The sequence below is a fragment of the Ursus americanus genome, chromosome 24 (genome assembly GCF_024610735.1).
Source record: "Ursus americanus isolate L20-20 chromosome 24, mUrsAme1.1.p, whole genome shotgun sequence".
Classification (NCBI taxonomy): domain Eukaryota; kingdom Metazoa; phylum Chordata; class Mammalia; order Carnivora; family Ursidae; genus Ursus; species Ursus americanus.
The window spans coordinates 33,776,363-33,800,602 of NC_142150.1; the positions used below are offsets into that span (position 1 = coordinate 33,776,363).

The window sequence follows — 24,240 nt, forward strand, 5'->3', positions numbered from 1 at the left end:
GATTTTACTACAGTGTTTGTGCATTGATTCACTTTTTCTTGTGTATAGATGTCAAAGGAAATTATTTTTTAGCCAATCACTTGGCGTTTTTACTGTGACTTATAAACACAGCTAATAAAATGCAGTGGCAAAGTAACCAGTTGACCTGAGTGTTTTAGCAATGAAGGAATTCAGTGAGGGAGAGAACACCTGCATTTTCCACTTGATTTTGCAGTAAGTGGCATGAACACTTGAATATCTTGTCATTGTCTGCTGATCTGCAACTGGGAAATTTACATTGCCAAAAAATAAATATGAGGACATACCACATGTACCCTTTAGTTAAAATATTGAGTCACAATATTATTTATTCTTTTTCTAGTGAATAGATTATTTTTTATGAATATCTTCAAGTTTTTTCCCAGAAGTGTCAACATGAAAAATGTCACTGAAGTTACCACATTTGTACTGAAGGGCTTCACAGACAAACCTGAACTACAGATTGCCTTGTTCTTCCTGTTTCTAACAATCTACCTCTTTACTCTGATGGGAAACTTAGGATTGGTTGTTTTGGTCATTGGGGATTCCCGGCTCCACAATCCCATGTACTATTTTCTGAGCGTGTTATCATCTGTGGATGCCTGCTATTCTTCAGTAATTACCCCAAATATGCTAGTAGATTTTATGTCAAAGGACAAAGTCATTTCATTCCTTGGATGTGCAACACAGATGTTTCTCGCTGTCACTTTTGGGACCACAGAATGCTTTCTCCTGGCTGCCATGGCTTATGATCGCTACGTAGCGATCTACAACCCTCTCCTGTATTCTGCAAGCATGTCGCCCAGAGTCTATGTGCCACTCATCGTGGCTTCCTATGTTGGTGGCATTTTGCATGCTTCTCTACACACGGTGACCACGTTCAGCCTCTCCTTCTGTGCGTCCAATGAAATTAGACATGTCTTCTGTGACATCCCTCCGCTCCTTGCCATTTCTTGCTCTGACACCCACACAAACCAGCTGCTGCTCTTCTACTTTGTTGGATCTATTGAGATATCCACTATCTTGATAGTCCTGGTCTCTTATGGTTTCATTGTGTTGGCCATTCTGAGGATGCGTTCTACTGAAGGGAGGTGGAAAGTCTTTTCTACGTGTGGCTCTCACCTAACTGGAGTGTCAGTTTTTCATGGTACAGCTCTCTTCATGTATGTGAGACCCAGTTCCAGCTATGCTTTTGACCATGACATGATAGTGTCGATATTTTACACGATTGTGATTCCCATGCTGAATCCCATCATCTACAGTTTAAGGAACAAAGATGTAAAAGAGGCGATGCAGAAAGTGTTTAGGACAAATTGATTTATCAATAAGGTATTTTCATAGTAAAAATTAAATTTCAAAAATGAGAGTGATGTTCCTCACTTCAGTATCAAGAAGATAAGATGAAATGTTTGTTTAAGCTTATTAATGTATTTTTGTTCTCCCTGGATCTTTTGTTTTACTGTTATTATTTTTTCTCCTTGGATATTTTAAAATAAAGACGATAGTCAATCCTCTACTTGCACCATTTTCATATGCAGAAAATATGTATCATCCATTTGCTTTTTAATATGTTCCTGCTGATCTATGTATCAATATATACACACATACATATGCACATATATGTTTGTGGAAGTATACTGATGGATACAGCGCAAATGCACATAGAGGCATAGACGTACACAACCTGTACTTTAGAATGTTGTATTTCTTTTCTTTCTTGAATGTATAGACTATATTTGCAATTATAAATAACATAATTATTTCTGACTAGCTTCATTAACTATCAGCTGATTGGTAGCAAAGCCATATCTCACATAATCCCAATCCCATGTCCATGGAGGCATTGGTTCAGACTCTATTTCAAAGCACTCTGCTCCATCCTTAGATACACACATTGGCAGCCATTTAACCCCAGACTGTGGTTCAAGGACCACAGAGAATATATTCAAATCCCTGGAGTTACTATCATGCTGCTTGTGATGGTGCATTTCTCCCCTTTTTGTTATTTTGTCCCAAGCATGGGCATTAAACCTGCTCACAGAAAACAAAGTCTAAGCATTAGCATGTATCAAGATCATACTTACATTCAAGAATGACAGTAAGAAGCACAATTCAGAAAGTAAGGCATAATTGGCTGGCACATTTGGCTCTTCCCACAACTAAACCAGCTTATCCCTATGCGATCCTTGAAAGCCTGGCCCCAGCTCAGCTTTCAGCTCTGTTTTCCTTTGACCTTCACCCTCTGATGCCCTTGTGTATGCCACCACTCCCTAGTGCCCAGGACCAAGAATCAAGATACAGAGAAGAGTCCCTTCTATTGTACACTTTTCCCTCTTTCAGCAGATGTCATTTTCATTGCAAAGATGTCTCCTCCAAGGACAATTTTAGGTTGTGATGTTCTCCCTTCATTCATTTTTATATATTTTGTTATTATTTTGTGAAAACTATTTTCTTCAAGGAGTGTCTGTATTCTTTAATTCTAATGAGACAGTCTCCTTAGAATTAGAGTCCAGCTTAAAGATATTTCTCTCAAGTGGGTTTATTAAGTTTAAATAACTTCTCACCAGTTCTTATATAGAGCATCTCTTGCCATCATATTCCCACCACAATATCTCGCATCTATTTTCTCCTGTTTACAAGGCTCTCCCCACTGCTCTTCACATAGTTCCTTTCTTCAAATGGCAAAATAAACTATGGTCACTGACGTTCATTATCCTTCCATATATAAAACACGCGAATGAAGAGTGCTGGTGTGTGTGTGTGTGTGTGTGTGTGTGTGTGTTTATGATTCAGCATTAAAGAGATCCTTAAACACAACTCACAATTGCAAAAATTGATAGATTTTATGCTTTAAAATTGTAAAGGTCTAAATGAAAAAAAAATAATAGCAAATATAATAAATATTTGTAAACTCGAGAAAATAAATTTAAGTATTTATCTGGTTGAATTAATAAATAATAGACCAAAATTCCATAAAATTATGAACAAAGAAGACACACAGATAATTCACAAGAGAAGAAAATTCTTTAGGTCAATGCATATATGTTACCTTAATAATGATTAGGAAAATGTGAATGTGAAATGATATAAAACACTTACACACTCATACCACTGACCGATATCGAAAAGTCTGGGGCAATGAAGTGATTGTGAGCAAAGGAAACATTCGCATTCTGCTGGTAGGAATGTGTGTGTGCACCTTTCTTACAAATATTTTGAAAGGTGAGATTTTGTGATCCAGTAATGGTCCTATTCTGTCTTAGAATTTTATCTGCTTGACCAAAGTATGTTTTTATATAGCATACTCGGAAGTTTGGAAATGGAAAATGTACCTTGTGCAATAAATAATAAGCTTCAAATGAGAGATTAAAGTGTAAAATAAAGTATTAATGAAAACGGAAAGTGTAATTTTTTAAAAAATTTGCAATGTTATAGGAATGCAAAATAGATGAGAAACTTCACAGAGCTGATGGAATGAAAGTACCGTTAACTGAGCAGGGTACAGACTATCTTTGGCCACATGACAGACAATTGGCAATTTACAGAAGAAGTAACGACACAAGCTTCATGTGAATACTTGGAGTCTAGAAAGAACCTCAAGGATTTCAATTCATTGTGATGAGTAACATAAGGTGTATAAAAATCTTTGGTATTTTCTCTTTATGATCCACAATATGTTTGTTACTTCAAAAATTGTAGAGCCTAAAATGTGCCACACCTGTACTTCATATTAGGAATACCAGAATGAAGAAGGAACAGTGTGTCCTGCCCTAAAGTGCTGAATATTCTAGAGAATGATATGCAAGTTGTCACTGTTTCTTTATCAAAGTTAAAACCATATTAAAGATAGATGGCACACCTGAAGACAAAACCTCATATTTTATTTCAGAATTTTAAGATGGATATTAGATTCACTCATTCACTTATTCCACATTCATTGTATCAGTCAACAAGTCACCAAATATCTTTTGAAAACCTGCTCTTCCCTGGGTATTATTTTAGAAGCTATTAATATGAAGACAAACTTTTTAGACAAAACCTTTTCATTTATAAAGCTTACAGACCAGAAAATCCGACAGAAGATGTAAAATAAAATGTTATCAATATTTAATTATAATACTTATACATGTGTGAGGAAAAATCAAAAGATCATATGAAAAATGCATCTTCCATCAAATAATTTTAATTAAAAACAAGCAATAGGATCAGGTATATGGTGGGTACCTTCAAATTTCAGTAAAACAATTGGAGTCTTCTCACAATGATGCACATTTTACATTTACGGGGAATATTATATGGTTTACCAAGGCTTGTTCTTTCCTTTTCTTCCTTTTTTTTTAAGATTTTATTTATTTATTTGAAAGAGAGAGACAGCAGAGCTAGACTGAGAGAGCACAAGCAGGGCCAGGGGCAGAGGGAGAAGTAGGCTCCCCACTGAGTGGAGAGCCTGACGTGGGGCTCCATCCCAGGTTAGATCCCAGGATCCCAGGACTCTGGGATCATGACTTGAGCCAAAGGCAGACCCTTAACCACTGAACCACCCAGGTGCCCCCACCAGGGCTTGTACTTGATCATAATGGAAGCTTTGCATTCAGTTCTACGCCCAACATTCACAGCAAAATGGAACATTGGGACCAGAATCCTGGGCTTTCTAACTTGGATTTTCTCCACCCCAGGGCCAGCAGCCACACTTCACAACCATCACAGGGGACAATTCAAAAGAAACAAACACACAAAGGGTGAATTGTTGCAGAGGATTGTTACTCAGTAATACCATCTAAGAGCATCCCTAGGCTATCCCCACATTTTCCCTCTCTGGGTGCAATTGTTGTATCGAGACTTGAATAATTGGTCTTTCTTTCCCTGGGGAATCAGAACTTTATCGGGGAATTCCTGTTTTCATGGGTAGGGACTGAACCCATAAATAAGCTGATTTCAGTGTGTGCGTTTTCAGGGAGTTCGGACGCTTGTAAATCTCTTCGGCATGCCTCCTGCAGAATCTTTGCAGTCGGTCTCAGGTGATCTCTGGTTCAGGTAGGTTCACCCCAACGATTTACTCAGTACTCATTCTGGATGTGAAGACCATGTATCTAGGGAGCTTTATGGATTCAAATCAGACTCAGGACTGACGTGATATCTGTTCTATTCTTTTTTCTTGGGGACTCAAAGCTCTGTCCAATGATGGCTAAGTGGAAGGGACAGGGAAATGACTCAAACCATGTTGCCCAGCATCCCTGCTGATAACTTAGAGTGTGAGCATTTCTACGAGTAATGAAGAGCTGTTATGAGGATTCTATTTCACCTTAGGATAAAGAAGAATGTTTCTGCCTTAGAGCTGGCAGAACTGATGCTTTAGAAGGCCCTCTACACCAGACAGGAAGCTTGTTAAGTGTCTTTGAAATATCAGATTTCTTCTCCAAGAAAGACCTACTAAATTGCTAAACTTCAAGAAAAAGAAGTTTCTGCCCTCCCTGATTTTCCCATTGCCCAGGGTGACAAACCCTATGATGGAAAGATTCCCTGATGTCAACTGGCAGGCTTTCAGTTGCTGGTGAACACGGACAGCTTATGTCAAGATGCAGTTTGTCCCTAACCCAACTCAGGTTTAAATAAGTTTAAGACAAATTGTATAGTTAGAGACCAATAGAATATCCTTTGAAATCATTTCTGGAATTACTTATACATATTTTCATTATTATTTCTCAGCCCAATTGTAGTATAAGTGACTAATATTAGGTAAATATTTTTATTTATTTATTTTTATTTTAGAGAGAGAGAGAGTATGAGTGGGAAGAGCAGAGGGAGAGCAAGAGAATATCAAGCAGACTCTACGCTGAGCACGGAGCCCCACTCAGAGCTTGATCTCAGGAACATGAGATCACAACCTGAGTTGAAACCAAGAGTTGGGTGTTTAACCGACTCTATCACCCAGGCACCTCCACCTTATGTACATCTTTAAAGTTCTTTTCTGACACTTTATTATTTTGGTAGAGTTATATTTCTTTTCAAAAACTTGAAAAAATATGTGTAAAAAATGAACATACCTTTATCAGAAACAATTAAATCAGAAACCTTCTGAACAAGAGAAAAATATTTTTTTCAGTGACATACTTACCTAAGCTTTCCATTAGTAATATTTTATTAGAAGAAGGAATTAATAGCAGTTAATGATATATGCAAATATGTTTTTAAAAGCTAATTGCAAGAATTTATAGTACAAAATCCACAATTACTGTTGTTGGTGCTTTTTTTTCTCTTATTAAATTAAAGATGTTTATTGAGTATATTATATCTCAGAGTGAAAAATGCACTAAGCTGCTTTATGTGTAGGAAACAAACAGGAAATGTTTTGTCTAAAGTCAGTGTCGCCACACTATTTTCCACTATGAACTCACCTGTACATTTCTTTTCAGATGTGGTAGTAGGAGAAAAGAGATATGGGATATCTAGTGCAACACAATTGTATAACCCTCATCAGACATATATTTGATGTATGGAATAAATTATCTTTGATTTAACAAACACCACAGATTTAAGAAAGAATCGGGTTGTGGAAGAACACAGCCTGAATTGTTTGTTAGATATATAGCCAGATATCACGTGTCCCAGTTGCTTGAATATGCAAAATTATAATTCACTTGCTATTTCGCATTTCAACTATGAGAGACTGGGACACAAACAGGAAACCACATGAAAAAATTGTTCAAAACACACTAATAACAAGAACAGCTGGTACCAATTATTCTGCAGTCATTTTTAACAGGCTCTGTACTAATGCATGCTTGTGTATTATCTCATTACATTCACACAACACAAGAATATAAATACTTGATAAAAATCCCAGAGCTAGTAATTGGTGGCCTAACATCCAACCAACCAAGTGACCAAACAAACAAGCAAACAAAACACATAAAGCCAAACTGAAACACCATAGCATTAACCAATATTGTACACAGACTCTTTGCATGACTTAATCCCATTGAGCCTCAACTGTCGCATCAGACATATGAATAACTGCATCCATCTTCTAGGACACTCCTGCAGGATAATGAGATCATTACTTTGGAATGGCTAACATTTTCTGGGCCCCGCATACACCACATAGCAAATAATGTTAACTGTCTTCTCTACACATTTCTCTGTGTAAGGAAAACAAAATGATCAAACTTGAGCAATTCAAAACTACAAGTAATATTTTCAAAACATCAAAACAGGCTTTTAAAAATTAAAAAACAAATTTAAAAAATTTAAAGAAAAGAGCGGTAAGATGGACAAAAAGATGTGCCAAGACATAATAATAGAGAAGCATCTGAGCAGGTAGAGGTCAGAGTGATTAAAAGGACTAGTTTATTTGGCAGAAGAAATGTGCTTACTAAAAAAAAAAATTCCGTTTCTGAATAACCGTAATAAGAAGACTAGGGAGGTAGAGTCTGTTGGTGGGCAGCTGAAATAGCATGATGTGGTAGAAACTGGTAAGGAAAACCTAGCATAGCCAAAGTATTTCATGCAGAAATATAAAATTCCCAAGGATGATAACAAGGTGTGGATTGAACAGACAACCAGTAGCAGCTAAGTTAAAAATAACTGAAAGTCACTGGAAGTCACTCTGGTTCATCAACTTCTTATACGTATCTATCATCTATTATTGGAAACATATACGGAGGCATGTGTGTGTATGTATGTAAATATATATTCATGCAATATTATAATTTACATGTTTAAATAGGCATACAAATTTTAATACATACACCATAGTAGATTAATATATATTCAACTAATATAAATTATATTTAAAACACAGATGAAAAATTAATAGCTTGGTACAACTGTTTTATTAACCTGAAACTGGTCTTTAGAAAGTGTGTATTTCTGAATTTTGTTAAAAGATGGGGAGAAATACAAATAAGGTCTGACATTTTTAATTATGAACAAAAATAATCTGATTTAAACGAAACGGTCTAAAAACTAGCATCTACCAGAAAAATCGACTTCACCATCTACTAAACTCCTCTCATTTTTCCCATTAAAAGATAAAAACAACAAAAGAAATGGCCTCAGGAAATTTCACCAGGGTGACTGAGTTCATTCTCTTGGGAGTCTCAGATCGCCCAGAGCTTCAGATTCCACTCTTGATTTGTTTTCCTGCTGATCTACGGGCTGACCATGGCAGGGAACCTGGGCATCATCACCCTCACCAGTGTTGACTCTCAGCTTCAAACGCCCATGTACTTCTTCCTCCGGCACTTGGCTATCATCGATCTTGGCACCTCTACTGTCATTGCCCCCAAAATGCTGGTAAACTTCTTGGTTACAAAGAAAACCATATCCTACTATGGATGTGCAGCCCAGCTGGGTGGGTTCCTGGTTTTTGTTGTTGGTGAGATTTTCATGCTGGCTGCAATGGCCTATGACCGCTACGTGGCTATTTGCAACCCCCTGCTCTACATGGCGGTGGTCTCTCCACGGGTCTGCATACTGCTGGTGTCCCTCACGTACCTCTACAGTCTGACCACAGCACTGACTGTCTCCTCCTGTGTGTTCTCCGTGTAATACTGCTCTTCCAATGTAATCAACCATTTTTACTGTGATAATGTCCCTTTGTTGGCATTGTCCTGCTCTGATACCTACATTCCAGAAACAGTGGTGTTTACTTTTTCAGGGACCAATTTGTTCTTCTCTATGATTATTGTTCTAACATCTTACTTCAACATCGTCCTTGCCATTTTGAGGATACGCTCCTCAGAGGGCCGAAGGAAAGCCTTTTCCACCTGTGCCTCTCACATGATCGCTGTCACTGTGTTCTATGCGACCCTTCTCTTCATGTATTTGCAGCCAAGGTCCAACCACTCATTAGATACTGATAAAATGGCCTCTGTCTTCTACACCCTGGTGATACCAATGCTGAATCCCCTCATTTACAGCCTAAGGAACAGGGATGTGAAGGATGCATTGAAGAGATTCCTCAAGAACCCATGGCAGGCTTTCAAATTAATGTAAATTTAAAATTACGATTGTCTTCATTTAAGGGTTTGTATTTACTCCTGAAAAGCTAATCTCTGGTAAGTGCAGAGGCAACACAGAGTCACAAATTCAATGGATTTAGATGGGGAAATATTAACCCTTTCTATTCTGACTACAAATATCCAACTTTCTCTAACACAAGGATGTATTAGTTGACCAAAGAAACTACACTTATTTAAGTAGTAAACAATAATTTCAGAGTTAGCACATTTTAAAGTGCAAGACAACTTGCTATTGGATTTTTATAATTTCCAGTCAAGGAAAAGAATGTCTGACAGCTGAAGAAGTTATGTGAGAACCATTTCTTGGAATGTGGTCAAGAATCAGGTCATCTTCCTTTCCATTGATCTGTTCTTTTCAACTCTTAAAAGTTTTATTTTTCCTTTTTACTGTATTTTGTGTTTCAATTTAACTTTTTTAAATCCATTTTTATCTTGCACTTAATGTAAATTTGAATCACAGAAAAAGAAATCTTCAGGTGAAAATAAAAAGTAAACAAAAAATTGCTTAGGGGCACCTGGATGGCTCGGATGGCTGGGCATCTGCGTTTAGGTCAGGTCATGATCTCCAGGTCCTGGGACTGAGCCCCATGTCTGGCTTTCAGCTCAGCTGGGAGTCTGCTTCTCCCCTTGCTTGTGCTCTTTCTGTGTCTCTCTCTCTGAAATGAATAAATGGAATATTAAAAAAAAAAAACCTTAGATAGACATCGAAATAGAACATTTAGCAAAACAGAAAAAGAAAACATGCAAAAGGGGATTCTACTTTTTCAAAGCTCTTCATGTGTACATGAAGCAAAATGTTGATATTTATCCTGATATGATATAAAATTAATATTCTCCATGTCATATTCTCATGGCAAACACTGTGGTATAGAGTTCATTGTCTGTGTTATGGATTCATAACAGCAAATTCAACTACTTTTAGCATTTATATTTAATGTGTTTTGGAGTAAAATGTTATTAGAACAAAAAGAAACCATTGTCTATAAAGTGATGCCAACTTTCACGGATATGCAGATCAAAAAGAAAAAAAAAGTCAACAGTCATTATGTGCCATAGTTTCTTTTATACATGTAAAATATTCCTAATTTACAATAGAGTAAGCAAGACTGGTCAGGGCATGCAAGTCAGGCAATGTCTGGAAATAAACTAGGTGTGAAATTTTCAGGGATTCTTTAATAAGGCAGATATAGGAACCATGACACTCAGGTCCATGAGTCAATTTCTAATTTTAGTCATTAAGCAGAAAAGCTGAAAATAGAAAGTCACACTATATGATGGATACTTCTGGTCTCCTTTTCCATGAAAGGCAGCTTGTTCACAGGTCTGGGGATTTAGGCATGGGCAACTTTGGTGGGTAGGTGGGGGCACAATATTCTGCCTAAAACATCTACATTTATATTGGCATATTTTCCATAGCTAGGCAATCTTGCCCCTGTCTCATTCACTAATACTCAATGGGATAGTGTCATAAAAGCTTGCAGTTTTTAGCCTTTGTACAATCATTAGCCACAAAATTTATCCTAAAGAAACTGTACACAAAGCCCTCTTTGATTGAAGGATAAGCTAAGATCATTTGGTTCAGAGGTAACGAAGTGTATGCACACATACACATGTACTTACATATCACGTGCACACATTTATCGGAAATAAATCAACACAATCACCCAAGCAGGCAAGCACATCAGCTCAGTACCAGTTGTCCATGGAGTAAGATAGGGAAGAAAATCTACATGGCGGCTTTGATCTCCACCGGATCAAAGCTCACACCCTGTCAGATGCTAAGTCACCTGTACTTCCAGCTTATCCCTAACTAACTGCTCTGGAGGGTCCATGACATTTGTGTCCAAACAGTGACAACAAAATTCCCCTAGTGGTGAGGGGAGAGAAAAGATGAAAGACACAGTCATAATAAAGCAAGGTCTGACAACACCTGCGAAAGTTAGGACACACTTCAAACAGCACCACAGGGCCCCTCCTTCTGCACCTGCCACAGAAGCAGTAGCTTTGACCTGGGAATGCTCTAGGCAGAAAGCATCGCGAGTGTGTAAATCTTGTGTGGCACACGCTGAATCCTTTCAAGACCATGAAAATAAGAAAACCATCAAACTTTCCCAAATTCAGCATAGTAAATGCCATTTCATGAATTTAAGCCCAAAAACTTACTGAAAGACTATTTTCACAGCAGCTCATTTTATTTTGAAGCACTGTGATCATATTTCTCAATATTTTACGTATGACCCAAGACATATGTCTGGTATTAAATATTTCCTACTATATCAATAATAATAAAACATAACAGAAATTGACATATTTCTGATTATTTTGTTTCAATTCAAAAGGTCAATTGAGGAACTGTAAGGCTTCCAAGGGAGATTTTCTTGTCCTTTAAGATCTACATAAGCTTGGTTTGAGCCGCTAATGCCATCTCCCTGCAAGTTCGTAAGCCTTCACCAGATGTCTACATGCCATGGATCACGTCTATCATCTCTGCTTTCCAAATGGCTCTTTCCATATGCCACTTCCATGGAAAGGAAAAATTTCTTTCAAGGAAACAACTCAAAAGAGAAGTAGAAATCAGTGCAGATATGGGTGACAGGAGACAAGACAGAGGTCTATATGGTAGCGTCAGGTCTCCTACTTCAAGAAACTTAACTACAGCACCACAAAATAATTCCCACTGCTCTTCTTATATCCCCAGACTCAAACCTTATACTGGCTCCTTGTCTTACTCCCTCTCTTTGTACCACCTTTCTTTTCTCTCTGTGTCTCAATAAAGGCCACAGAATTTTTCTTTCCTTCTATTAAATGGAGCTGCTACTTATGAAGTTTGATGTCCTTCCATAAGTTCTGCCCCATGTCACTGTTCCAAGCTTCCCTTCAGGACAGGTTTTGGCTCCTTTGATATTTAGAAGGCTATTTTTATGATCAATCATTATTTGGGTTGGAGAAATTTTGTGGACAAAAACAGTTTTGATAACAAACTCTTACCTCAGCTCAGAAAATGTATAAGACATTGGGTTAGCTAAAATGTAAATATGAAAATATCTACTTCTTAAAAAGCATATACAATGGAACATTACTCTGCCATAAAAACAAATGAGATCTCTCAATTTGTGACAATGTAGAAAGACCTAGAAGGATTATGCTAACTGTAATAATTTCAAGAAAGAAAGGCAAATACTATGTGATTTCACTTACTCGTGGACTATAAAAACAAAACAAATGAAAAAACAAATAGGTTCTTTTTTTTTTTTTAAGATTTTATTTATTTATATGACAGAGATAGAGACAGCCAGTGAGAGAGGGAACACAAGCAGGGGGAGTGGGAGAGGAAGAAGCAGGCTCATAGCGGAAGAGCCTGATGTGGGGCTCGATCCCATAACTCCGGGATCACGCCCTGAGCCGAAGGCAGACGCTTAACCGCTGTGCCACCCAGGCGCCCCAAACAAACAGGTTCTTAAATACGGAAAACAAACTAGTCGTTTCCAGAAAGAAAGTAGGTGAGGAAGGGGATTAAGAGATACAAACTTCCAGTTGTAAAATAAATAAGTACTCTACAGAGAATATTATAGTCAATAATATTATAAAAGCATTGTATGGTGACGACTGTGACTGAACTTATTATGGTGAGCACTGAGTAATGTACAGAATTACAGAATCAGTATGTAATACATCCAAAACTAATAAAGAAGGGTGTGTTCATTATACTTCAATTTAAAAAAAGCATTTAGCCACAGAGGCAGTGTGAGCTATAATTGTTGGAAGAGGTTACTAATGATTTCTTAAAAATATTTTAAAATGTGTATTTCAAAGATCTAATAACTTACTGAATGATAAAGGTTATTGATGTTTACACAACAATAAAAAGTGATTAATTTAAGACACAGGCTGAGATTACATTACATTAATTTAAAATCTGTGAAATACGTAAGTAAGGTCCTTTCATGTTAAGATATGGATGCCTAAAACATTGTTTATTGATCACAGAATAATTAATATTGGGGGCAAACTAGCAGTTTCTGGATCTCTGTTGTAATCACTTTTCTCTTTGCTTCCTCTCTCACAATTTTTCAGCATTCTATCTACATTTCACGCTTCGACCATTGGAACGACAAACTCTGAAACAGAAAGACAGTGTGGGAGGCACTCAAGACCAGCACACAGGGGTGAAGAATGGGGGCACACAGGGAGGGGCTGTGACTCCACAGAGGAGTCAGGCTGCAGCTCAGCCACTTCTCCACACCTGCCAGGAGGATGAGAAGTCAGCTGGCCAGGTGCCCAGGAGGAAAGCAGGATTTGGAGGTCACCCTCCCCCCACTCTGCTATGAGGTGTGTGCCAGGTTTTGTCACTTTAACAACTACTTTATCAGCATTATCACTGTGATAGACATTTAAATAGTCTATGTTCAAATTAACATTATATTAAAATTAATGTGTATCTATCTCCGTTATTATCTCTGAACTTTTTATTGACATGGATTATACCTAGTGCATTTTTTTAAAAGATTTTATTTATTCATTTGACAGAGAGCGAGACAGCCAGCGAGAGAGGGAACACAAGCAGGGGGAGTGGGAGAGGAAGAAGCAGGCTCCCAGTGGAGGAGACTGATGTGGGGCTTGATCCCAGAATGCTGGGATCATGCCCTGAGCTGAAAGCAGACACTTAAAGACAGCCACCCAGGCGCCCCACCTAGTGCATTTTTCTATTTCCAATCCCGATCAATATTTGAATTCCTTTACAAAATAATGTATTACAGCAAGTAAAACAATTTTAGCTCTATAAAGTTAAATCAGATTTAATTATTGGTTGTAACATTTACCCTTTGTACAAATGGTACATATTCATAAATTGGATGTCCAGAGCATGAAAAGGCTTGGATACTGATGGTGGGATATATCTTAATGAAAGAACTCTTTAAGTAGAGCCAACTTATTTAAATAAATTAAATGCACTTATTTTTTCCAAGTCAAGGATGCAAGAGATACATCGCAGACATGTCCATTCATGGGCAAGTGGGGACCACACACACAAAGCTGTTAATTGTGGTGATGCTTGCAGAAGTCAAAAGTTGGGAACTAAATGCCTGTTACTATGGCAGCAAACCTATAGTAAATGGGGATGGAGACAGATTATACAAATTTTATTAAACAGAGGTCAGCAAAATATTGGTGTATAAGTAGAAAATGAATAAAATTCAAAAGCATATAGTCGAGTGAGAACCTTGAAGTATCAAAAATAAGTTATATAAGAGCATGTTTGTGCACTTTAAAACATACATTATATTTGCTTTATCAAGCTGCATTTTTTTTAAAGAACATATACCAACTTTTGTGGAGGAGGAAACTGTGTAGGGAAAGGAAACTGAAGAAGGGGTGGGAATTAGGAAGAGTCAGAGAAAGGTGTTGGAAAAGTATAGGTAGATGAAGTACAATGCTTAAATAAAATGGGTTAACACAAAATATTTCATGTTTACTTGATGGAAGATAAAATAAAGGTGTAAGAATAGTATTCAAAGTAAAATAGAGTAAATGTACTCCATTTCTATCAATGCCAAGTCCAGTTGGCTTTATCTGGATCAAATAATCATTTGTCCTGTCCATGTACATTCTTTTTTTTGTAGAGGACAGTATGTTTTAAAATATATTTTTTAAAATTTAAATTCAATTAATTAACATATAATGTATTATTTGTTTCAGGAGTACAGGTCTGTGATTCATCCGTCTTATATAATACCCAGTGCTCATTACAATACATACCCTCCCCAGGGTCGATCACCCAGTTACCCCGTCCCCCAACTCCCCCTACCCTCCAGCAACCCTCAGTTTGTTTCCTAACATTAAGAGTCTCTTATGATTTGTCTCCCTCTCTGGTTCCCTCTTGTTTCATTTTCTTCCTCTTTTCCCCTGTGATCTGCTGCCTTGTTTTCTTAAATTCCACATGTCAGTGAGATTACCCAGTAGTGAAATTGCTGGATCATAGGGTAGCTCTATTTGTAACTTTTTGAGGAACCTCCATACTGTTTTCCAGAGTGGCTACGTCAGCTTTCATTTCCACCAACAGTGTAGGAGGATTCCCCTTTCACCTCATCTTCGCCAACATCTGTCGTTTCCCGACTTGTTAATTTTAGCTATTCTGACTGGTGTGAGGTGGTATCTCATTGTGGTTTTCATTTGCATTTCCCTGATGCCGAGTGATGTTGAGCACTTTTTCATTTTGGATGTCTTCTTTGAATAAGTGTCCATTTATGTCATCTGCTCATTTCTTGATTATTTATTCTTTGGGTGTTGAGTGTGATAAGTTCTTTATAGGTTTTGGATACGAGCCCTTTATCTGATATGTCATTTGCAAGTATCTTCTCCCATTCTGTCAGTTGTCTTTTGGTTTTGTTGATTGTTTCCTTTGCTGTGCAGAAGCTTTTTATCTTGATGAAGTCCCAATATTTCGTTTTTGCCATTGTTTCCCTTGCCTTTGGAGACGTGCCTCACAAGAAGTTGCTGCAGCAGAGGTCACAGAGATTGCTGCCTGTGTTCTCCTCAAGGATTTTGACGGATGTCTGTTTCACATTTAGGTCTTTCATCCATTTTGAGTCTATTTTTTGTGCATGGTGTAAGGAAATGGTCCAGTTTCATTCTTCTCCATGTGACTGTCCAATTTTTCCAACACCATCTGTTGAAGAGACTGTCTTTTTTCCATTAGATATTTTTTCCTGCTTTGTCAAAGATTAGTTGACCACAGAGTTGAGGATCCATTTCTGGGTTCTCTATTCTGTTCCATTGATCTATGTGCCTGTTTTTGTGCCAGTACCATGCTGTCTTGATGATTACAGCTTTGTAAGATAGCTTGAAGTCAGGCATTGTGATGCCCCTGGCTTTGGTTTTCTTTCTCAGTATTCCTTTGTCTATTTGGGGTCTTTCTTGGTTCCATACAAATTTTAGGATTATTTGTTCCAGTTTTGTGAAAAAAGTTGATAGTATTTTGATAGGGATTGCTTTGAATGTGTAGATTGCTTTAGGTAGCATAAACATTTTAAGAATATTTCTTCTTCCAATTCATGAGCATGGAATATTCCATTTCTTTCATAAGCATTCTATAGTTTTCTGAGTATAGATCCTTTGCCTCTTTGGTTGGGTTTATTCTTAGGTATCTTATAGTTTTAGGTGCAATTGTAAATGGGATCGACTCCTTAATTTCTCTTGTCTCGTTTTTGGTGTATAGCAATACAACTGATTTCTGTGCATTGATTTTATATCCTGCCACTTTACTGAATTCCTATATAAGTTCTAGCACTTTTGGGGTGGAGTCTTTTGGGTTTTCCACATAGAGTATCATGTCATCTGCAAAGAGCAAGAGTTTGACTTCTTCTTTGCCGATTTGGATGCCTTTCATTTCTTTTTGTTGTCTGACTGCTGAGGCTAGGACTTCTAGTACTATGTTGAACAGCAGTGGTGATAGTGGACATCCCTGATGTGTTCCCGACCTTAGGGAAAAAGCTCTCAGTTTTTCCCCATTAAGAATTATATTGACTGTGGGTTCTTCATAGATGACTTTTATGATATTGAGGTATATGCCCTCTATCCCTATTAAAGAGTTTTAATCAAGAAAGGATGCTGTGCTTTGTCAAATGCTTTTTCTGCATCTATTAAGAGGATCATATGGTTCTTGTCCTTTCATTTATTTATGTAGTGCATCACATTGATTGACTTGCAGATATTGAACCAACTTTGCAGCCCAAGAATAAATCCCACTTGGTTGAAGTGAATAACCCTTTTAATGTATCATTCAATCCTATTGGCTAGTATTTTGGTGGGAAATTTTTGCATCCATGTTCATCAGGGATATTAGTCTGTAATTCTCCTTTTTGGTGGGGTCTTTATCTGGTTTGGGGACCAAGGTAATGCTGGCCTCATAGAAAGAGTGTGGAAGTTTTCTTCCATTTTGATTTTTTGAAACAGCTTCAGAAGAATAGGTATTAATTCTTTAAAGGTTTGGTAGAATTCCCCTGTGAAGATATCTGGCCCTGAGCTCTTGTTTGTTTGAGAGATTTTTGATTACTGCTGTAATTTCCTTGCTGGTTATGGGTCTGTTCAGGTTTTCTATTTCCTCCTAGTTCAGTTTTAGTAGTTTCTACATCTCTGGGAATGCATCCATTTCTTCCAGATTGCCTAATTTGTTGGCATACAGTTGCTCATAATATGTTCTTATAATTGTTTGTATTTCTTCAGTGTTGGTACTGATCTCTCCTCTTTCATTCATGATTTTATTTATTTGGGTCCTTTCTAATTTCTTTTTGACAAGTCTGAGAAGGGGTCTATCAATCTTATTAATTCTTTCAAAGAACCAGCCCCTAGTTTCATTGATCCATTCTACTGTTCTCTTTGTTTCTATTTCACTGATTTTTCCTCTAACATTCATTATTTCTCTTCTCCTGCTCGATTTAGGTTTTATTTGCTTTCTTTCTCTAGCTCCTTCAGGTGTAAGGTTAGGTTATGTATTTGAGATCTTTCTTGTTTCTTGAGAAAGGCTTGTGTTGCTATATACTTCCCTCTTAGCACCACCTTTGCTGCATCCCAAAGATTTTGAACAGTTGTGTTTTCATTTTCATTTGTTTCCATGAATTTTTTAAATTCTTCTTTAATTTCTTGGTTGACCCATTCATTCTTTAGTGGGATACTCTTTAGCCTTCATGTATTTGAGTTCTTTCCAACTTTCCTCTTGTGATTGAGTTACAGTTTCAAAGCATTGTGGTCTGAAAATATGCAGGCAATGACACCAGTCTTTTGGTACTGGTTGAAACCTGATTTGTGTCCCCGGATGTGATCTATTCTGGAGAATGTTCCATGTGCACTCGAAAAGAATGTGTGTTCTGTTGCTTTGGGGTGAAATGCTCTGAATATGTCCGTGAAGTCCATTTGGTCCAGTGTATCATTCAAAGCTCTTTTTTCCTTGTTGATCTTCTGCTTAGACGATCTGTCCATTGCAATGCAAGGGTGTTAAAGTCCTCTGAAGAGTTGCAGCTATTCTTTTCTTTGCTCTCTGGTTGAGTTTGCAGGTGTTTAGAATGGTTTGATAACTATCCAGCTCAATTCCTGGACCAGATGATTTTAAGGTCTCCTACTCCTCCATTATCTTGGACTCCTGCCCTGTCCATGTACATTCAAACAGGCCAAATTTAGGTACATCAAATAAATCATGCCATACCTATTTTCTCTTGGTCTTTATTACTTTGTCTTTCACTGATATAGTCAATGCAGGTAGAATCAGATTCTAGCAATTTTATTAAAATAAAAGTTTTCAAAATATTGGTATGTATGTAATAAAATGAATATAATTCGAAAACACACAGTTGGGTGAGAACCTTTAGATATCAAAATGAGCTATACAAAATGTTGTGTACTTTAAAACATATATTTATTTTATAAAAATACATTTCATGTTAAGGACATATATCAACTTTTGTAAAAGAGGTACGTACCTATTTGGGGAAGAGATACAGAAGCAGACATGGGAAATTAGTACTGAGGATGCACATGGGATGTGGAATGAGGGGATCATTAACTTAATTTAGTCCCTAAGATTAGAAAAAGAAATAAAAATAGTAGTTACACACATATTCATAAATTTTAGTCCTTCTGAATCTTCTAATATACTCTAGGACATATTTAAAGAGCTTTGTTTTTATTCTCAGATATAAAACATGGAAGAAGCCTTGGAAAACATGGAAAATGCTGAACGTTTATGTAATTTATAGATGATTAAGGCATCTAAGAAATAATCTACTTAAATCAAGATATTTGAGTGAATACAATAAAAATAACAACTAAGGAAAGCAGGGGAATTTTATATATAAAAAGACATTTCCTCAACAGGGGAATCAAAGTTACTCTGAATAATTAGCAAAGACGAGTGGCATCATTTCCTGCTCTCAGATGCTTTGGGGAATAACCAAGAATTGCATTCAAGCTTCCAGGGGGAGTGTCTCAAAGGGAGCAGATGCTCATAAATTCTTCTGACAGCAGTCAAACTGGTAATCACACAGGGGAACAGGAAGCCAGTCCTCACTTAAGGTGAGTAGATGCCACTTATTATAATGATCACAAGATTAGCTGCAGTGATGATTTTTGGTACCTGCCTTCCATGTAAATAACAGTTGTAAGTATAGTCACCAATTACATTACATTATGCATATTAATTATCTCTTTTCATAACTAAGTTTTCTGGAGTAATGATGTATGTTTACCACTATTAATATGTTCTCTGAAGGTGGTGAGGAACCTTATTTCTATTTGTTACTATTTCCACATTTATACAGAGATTCTAGACAATAAACATGGTGAAGGCGGAGTTAGCATTTTTGCATGCTCAACTTAGAATCCTCCTCTTCCTTTCCCTCTCTGTCTTTCTCCCTTCTTTTAATGGGAGTGCAATGTTCTCAATTTGACCCACCCATTTACCTGAATTGAGGTTATTTACAAAATATTATAGAATATTTAGTTGAGATTGGGTGTTTGCATTTGCACAAGAGGACATCGCTTGGGCTCTATGCCCAGGTCCTGGTACAGCTCTGGAATTTCTGCTTTCATCTGAGAAGAGTCAGGTTTGATGCTCAATTTCCTTGTTTCTTTTCAGGCAGTGCTTTGGTAGGACTGGTGGGGACAGGCCACATAAATATTTATTCAATTACATTTGGGAGAAATGCCAAGGATTTGCAAAATCACAATAAAATGAATGTTTGGTTGAAGAGGTTTACCAAAACGCACAAATTGCTGGGGAATAGTTCTTTCTTTGGGTTTAATTTTTGTAGCTTAAGACATTAGACTTTGTCATTTGTTTGGTTGCTGCTAATGAATATTTGTTATTGCTTTGCTATAAATATTTTGTTAATTTGAATAGATTTTTGGATAAAACAAATTTCATGTAGTTTTATCTGCCAAACTGATATTGGATTTCCATTTTTTGGAAATTTCTGGTTATTTAAGGGCATCCAGAGATTCCAATTTTTGAGGTTATAAAAGTTTAACATTTTCTTATGACATTAAGTCCTTGACCAGTCTAGGGTTGATTTTTATATGAACGAATGAAATATAGAGTTTCATCATCCTCTATAGGGATAATCACTTTCTCCATTACCATTGAATAGACCATTTTTGCATGCCTGTCCTAACATGCCACTTCTGTCATAAATGACAGTTCTATACATTTGTGGGTCTTTTCCTGAGGTCTCTATTCTTTTCCATTGATGTAAGTATGCTGTATTGTCTCAAGAACTCCCCCTTTATAAGTTTTATGATCTGGGAGTCCAGGATTTTTTAATAGTGTCTTGCTTCTTCTTTACAATTTGCATTTTCTAGATGCATTTAAAATCATTATCAAATTCTACAAATTTCCTTAGCGAGTTTTGATTGTAAAAGCATTGAACAAATAGACCAAATTCATAAGGACATTTTGTCACACCAAGTTGTGCAATCCAGGAACATAATATTTCTGTCAATTTATGTAGGACTTCTATAATGTTTTCCCAAAAAAAGTATTAATTTTTCTCTTTTTATAAGTAGGTTCAGTCAGTTTTTATAAGATATCCTATCATTATGGAATTTTCCTTTTATTCTTAATTTTTATCATTTTGTCCATTCTAAATAGGATTAATTCTTCCTCTATTCAAATGCTTTTTTTTTCTAATTCACTCTGATACTGTCGTGAATTTTAATTATAGATTTTCCAAAATTAAACTGTCCAGCCAAAAATGGGATCAATGCAGCTTAAACAAATGTTTAATAATTCTTACATTTTTAAAATTGATATCAATGATATATTAATATTGTTTAGAGTTCTACATCTAAATAAGTAAAATTATAGGCCTGTTTGTGTGTATATATCTTTTTTTTTTTTAAATCAGTATTTTGGCCTCCTAGAATGAGTCACAATGTAGTTTCCAATTTTTATACTCTAGAAGAGTTTACAATAAAATTAGATAATTTTTTCCTGTGAAATTTTGGAAGCACCTGCCTTTAAAAATAATCTGAAGGAGAAAGGTGTTAGAAAAGTAGAGGTAGATGAAGTGTAATCCTTAAATAAAATATGTTAACACAAAATGTTTCATGCATACTGGATAGAATATGAAATGAATGTGTAAGAATAGTATTCAATTAAAATATTGTAAATATACTCCATTTTTCTCAATGCCATGCCCAGTTGGCTTTATCTGGATCAAATAATCATTTGTCCTGGCCCATGTCATTTAAACAAATAAAATTAAGTACTTCTAATGAATCACGCCATATCTCTTTCCCCTCATTCCCTAACACTTTGTCTTTCATTCATGTGTTTCATGCAATGTTATTTGCCAGCCTCTAATGCATTTGAGATAGCACTCCCTACTTTGGAGTGTCATTTCTCTTTGTTGTATAAATTTATTTATAGCAATTAACTGGATGATTGTAGGAGATACCTTAACAAATACATTTTATTTTTTTATTTTTAAAATTTTTTATTAGTCACCATGGTGACTAACAAATACATTTTAATAATTTTTATTTGCCTTAAATGTGCTAGAAAAATATAATTACATTAAGCCTACATCAGAGATATTAGTGGTAAGGTCAAAGCAAATGTGATAATGATAACTAATTGTTTTATTTTCATATTGAATAACTTACAGATGCAGGCCTTACTTGGTATGCAACATAGCTGAACAGTTTATGCAACCATCAACTGAAAAAAACCAACAACTAAGTGCTGAATTTTCACATGCACTACTATACAGAAAATAAAAGTTTTTTATATGCATTAGAATGCACTAGTTAGGGACTTCCGTAAAGGAGATAAATTATTGCCTATCATTATAAAAAACAATTATAAACATTGTTTAAAACTCATAAAAAACAGTAGAATGAGAATACAGTTTTAAAAATGAATTGAACAGTAGAATGAGAATGCAAATAGATACACAGAGTTGTAATGAGTAAAGTAAATCTAAGTCTGCTCAATGAGTTAATTATGTTGGATGTTGGGACAAAAGTTGCAAGGGCACAAAGCAGAGAGCTATTACTTTTATTATAATTCCTTCTTAAGTATGACATATTTCAACCAATTTTAGGTATATTAAGTAAAAAAAAAAAAAAAGGGAAAAATTCTAACAATATATCAGGATTCACACTCAAGACCAAACATTTCTAATGATACATTTTTGACAGACCATAAAGAGACTATATTGACTTGATAATGATAGCCAGCATGTGACGCAAAAAATAAAATGGCTACCATATACTTCAAGTTGTAACTTATTCAACATTGGGTTCCAGGTTCAGTGATGCTGGTGAGTCTTATTCTAAACTAACTCATCTAAAAAATTGGGTTTATCTTACTCACAATGGCTTTGTCTTCTAAAATGTCATCAGATGTTTTTTCCTGAATTCCAATGACACTTGTGATGGTTGTTCCCACAGCAATTTTCCTTAATGGCCTGGATGAACAAACAAAATCTAACAGTGCTAACAGAGTTCATCCTAATGGGACTCACAGACTGTCCTGAGCTGCAGGCTTCCTTCTTCGGGCTCTTCCTCATCATCTACACAGTCTCAGTGGTGGGCAACCTGGGCATGATCAGCCTCACCAAGATGGACCCCAGGTTTCAAACACCCATGTACTTCTTCCTCAGACACCTGGCTTTCATTGATCTTGGTTATTCAACAGCCGTGGGACCCAAAATGCTGGTAGATTTAATAACTAACCAAAATACAATCCCCTATAACTGGTGTGCTACACAGCTGGCTTTCTTCATCTTGTTCATCATCAGTGAGCTTTTCGTTCTGTCGGCAATGGCCTATGACCGCTACGTGGCCATCTGTAACCCTCTGCTCTACACGATTGTTATGTCACAAAGGGTGTGCTGGGGGCTGGTAACAGTCCCCTATCTCTACAGTGCTTTTCTTTCTCTGATAATTACCATAAAGATTTTTATGTCATCCTTCTGTGGCCATAATGTCATTAGACATTTTTACTGTGACAATCTTCCCTTGTTAACTTTGCTGTGCTCAAGTTCACGTGACATTGAGTTGATCATACTGATCTTTTCAGCATTCAATTTGGTTTCCTCCCTTGTGATAGTGCTTGTGTCCTACATCCTCATCCTAATGGCCATCCTCAGGATGAATTCTGCAGAGGGCAGGCACAAGGCCTTCTCCACCTGTGGATCCCACCTGACGGTGGTCGTTGTGTTATACGCAACACTATTCTTCATGTACGTGCAGCCCAAATCCAGTCATTCCTTTGATACGGATAAAATTGCCTCTGTGTTTTACACTTTGATTATCCCCATGCTGAATCCCGTGATCTACAGCTTGAGGAACAAAGAGGTAAAAGGTGCCCTGCATAGACTATGGAAAAATTGGCAGAAACTGCCTATGTAGAATTCAATATAGACTGTGTATACAATAAATTAAGTTATAGGCTCTTGTTTATTATATGACATGGGCCTTATAAAGGAGTAATGTGTAAAAGTCATGGACACCTAGAAATATTTTTCTTGTTTCCAACTTATAGATATTTTAGTAATGATCATTCTTCTGATACCAACATTTGTTTCAGCACAAGAGACTGAGTCTGGACCACTGTTCTCACATTGCCAAGTACTTATGTTGCAAATGAAGACAAATTTTGTTCTGTTTTGTTTAAAACATATCTCTGCTTAGATAATCTTTTTAAAAAGTTTTTTTGTGTCTTTATTAAATATTAAATAAATACCAGTGTCTACCACACTGGCATATGGCACTTATTGTTCTTTGGAGACAGAATATACACATCAATGAATAATCAACATATCTGCCTTAATGAAACTTTAACTTTATCTCCTGTGTTGTTGTCATCTCAGATTTTGTCAAGTGATGGTATATGAACCTGTATAAGCTTGGGGAAGCAAAAATAAATGTGTCATTGTTTTCAGGTGGCATAAGTGTGTACAGTAAAAATTCCAAAAAACTCTTCATGCTGAAACGTTAGAAATAAAAAGTGAATTTTGCAAGATTGGTGCATACAAGGCCAGCATATAAGAGATTGTTTGTTTGTTTCCTATACACTAGAAAATCCAGGAAAAAATAATTTTAAACTGTTGATTTTACTAGAAACAAAAACTGAAATACCTAAGGAAAATTGTAATGAAGGATTTGCATGATTTTCTTGGAGGAAACTACAAAACTATTGCTG

General features: G+C 36.4%; 2 protein-coding genes and 1 pseudogene across 2 annotated transcripts; all 3 read left to right on the forward strand.

Annotated features, from left to right (window-relative positions):
- The first annotated feature begins 414 nt into the window (after positions 1-414).
- On the forward strand, positions 415-1,335 carry LOC123785260 (olfactory receptor 5T2-like). The gene has a single exon (XM_045786982.2). The coding sequence runs from the start codon at positions 415-417 to the stop codon at positions 1,333-1,335; it is 921 nt and encodes a 306-aa protein (XP_045642938.1).
- Positions 1,336-8,066: 6,731 nt separating this feature from the next.
- On the forward strand, positions 8,067-9,015 carry LOC123785261 (olfactory receptor 8J2-like; annotated as a pseudogene).
- A 13,481-nt stretch (positions 9,016-22,496) lies between these two features.
- LOC123785262 (olfactory receptor 8K3-like) lies at positions 22,497-23,447 on the forward strand. The gene has a single exon (XM_045786984.2). The coding sequence runs from the start codon at positions 22,497-22,499 to the stop codon at positions 23,445-23,447; it is 951 nt and encodes a 316-aa protein (XP_045642940.2).
- Positions 23,448-24,240: the final 793 nt, after the last annotated feature.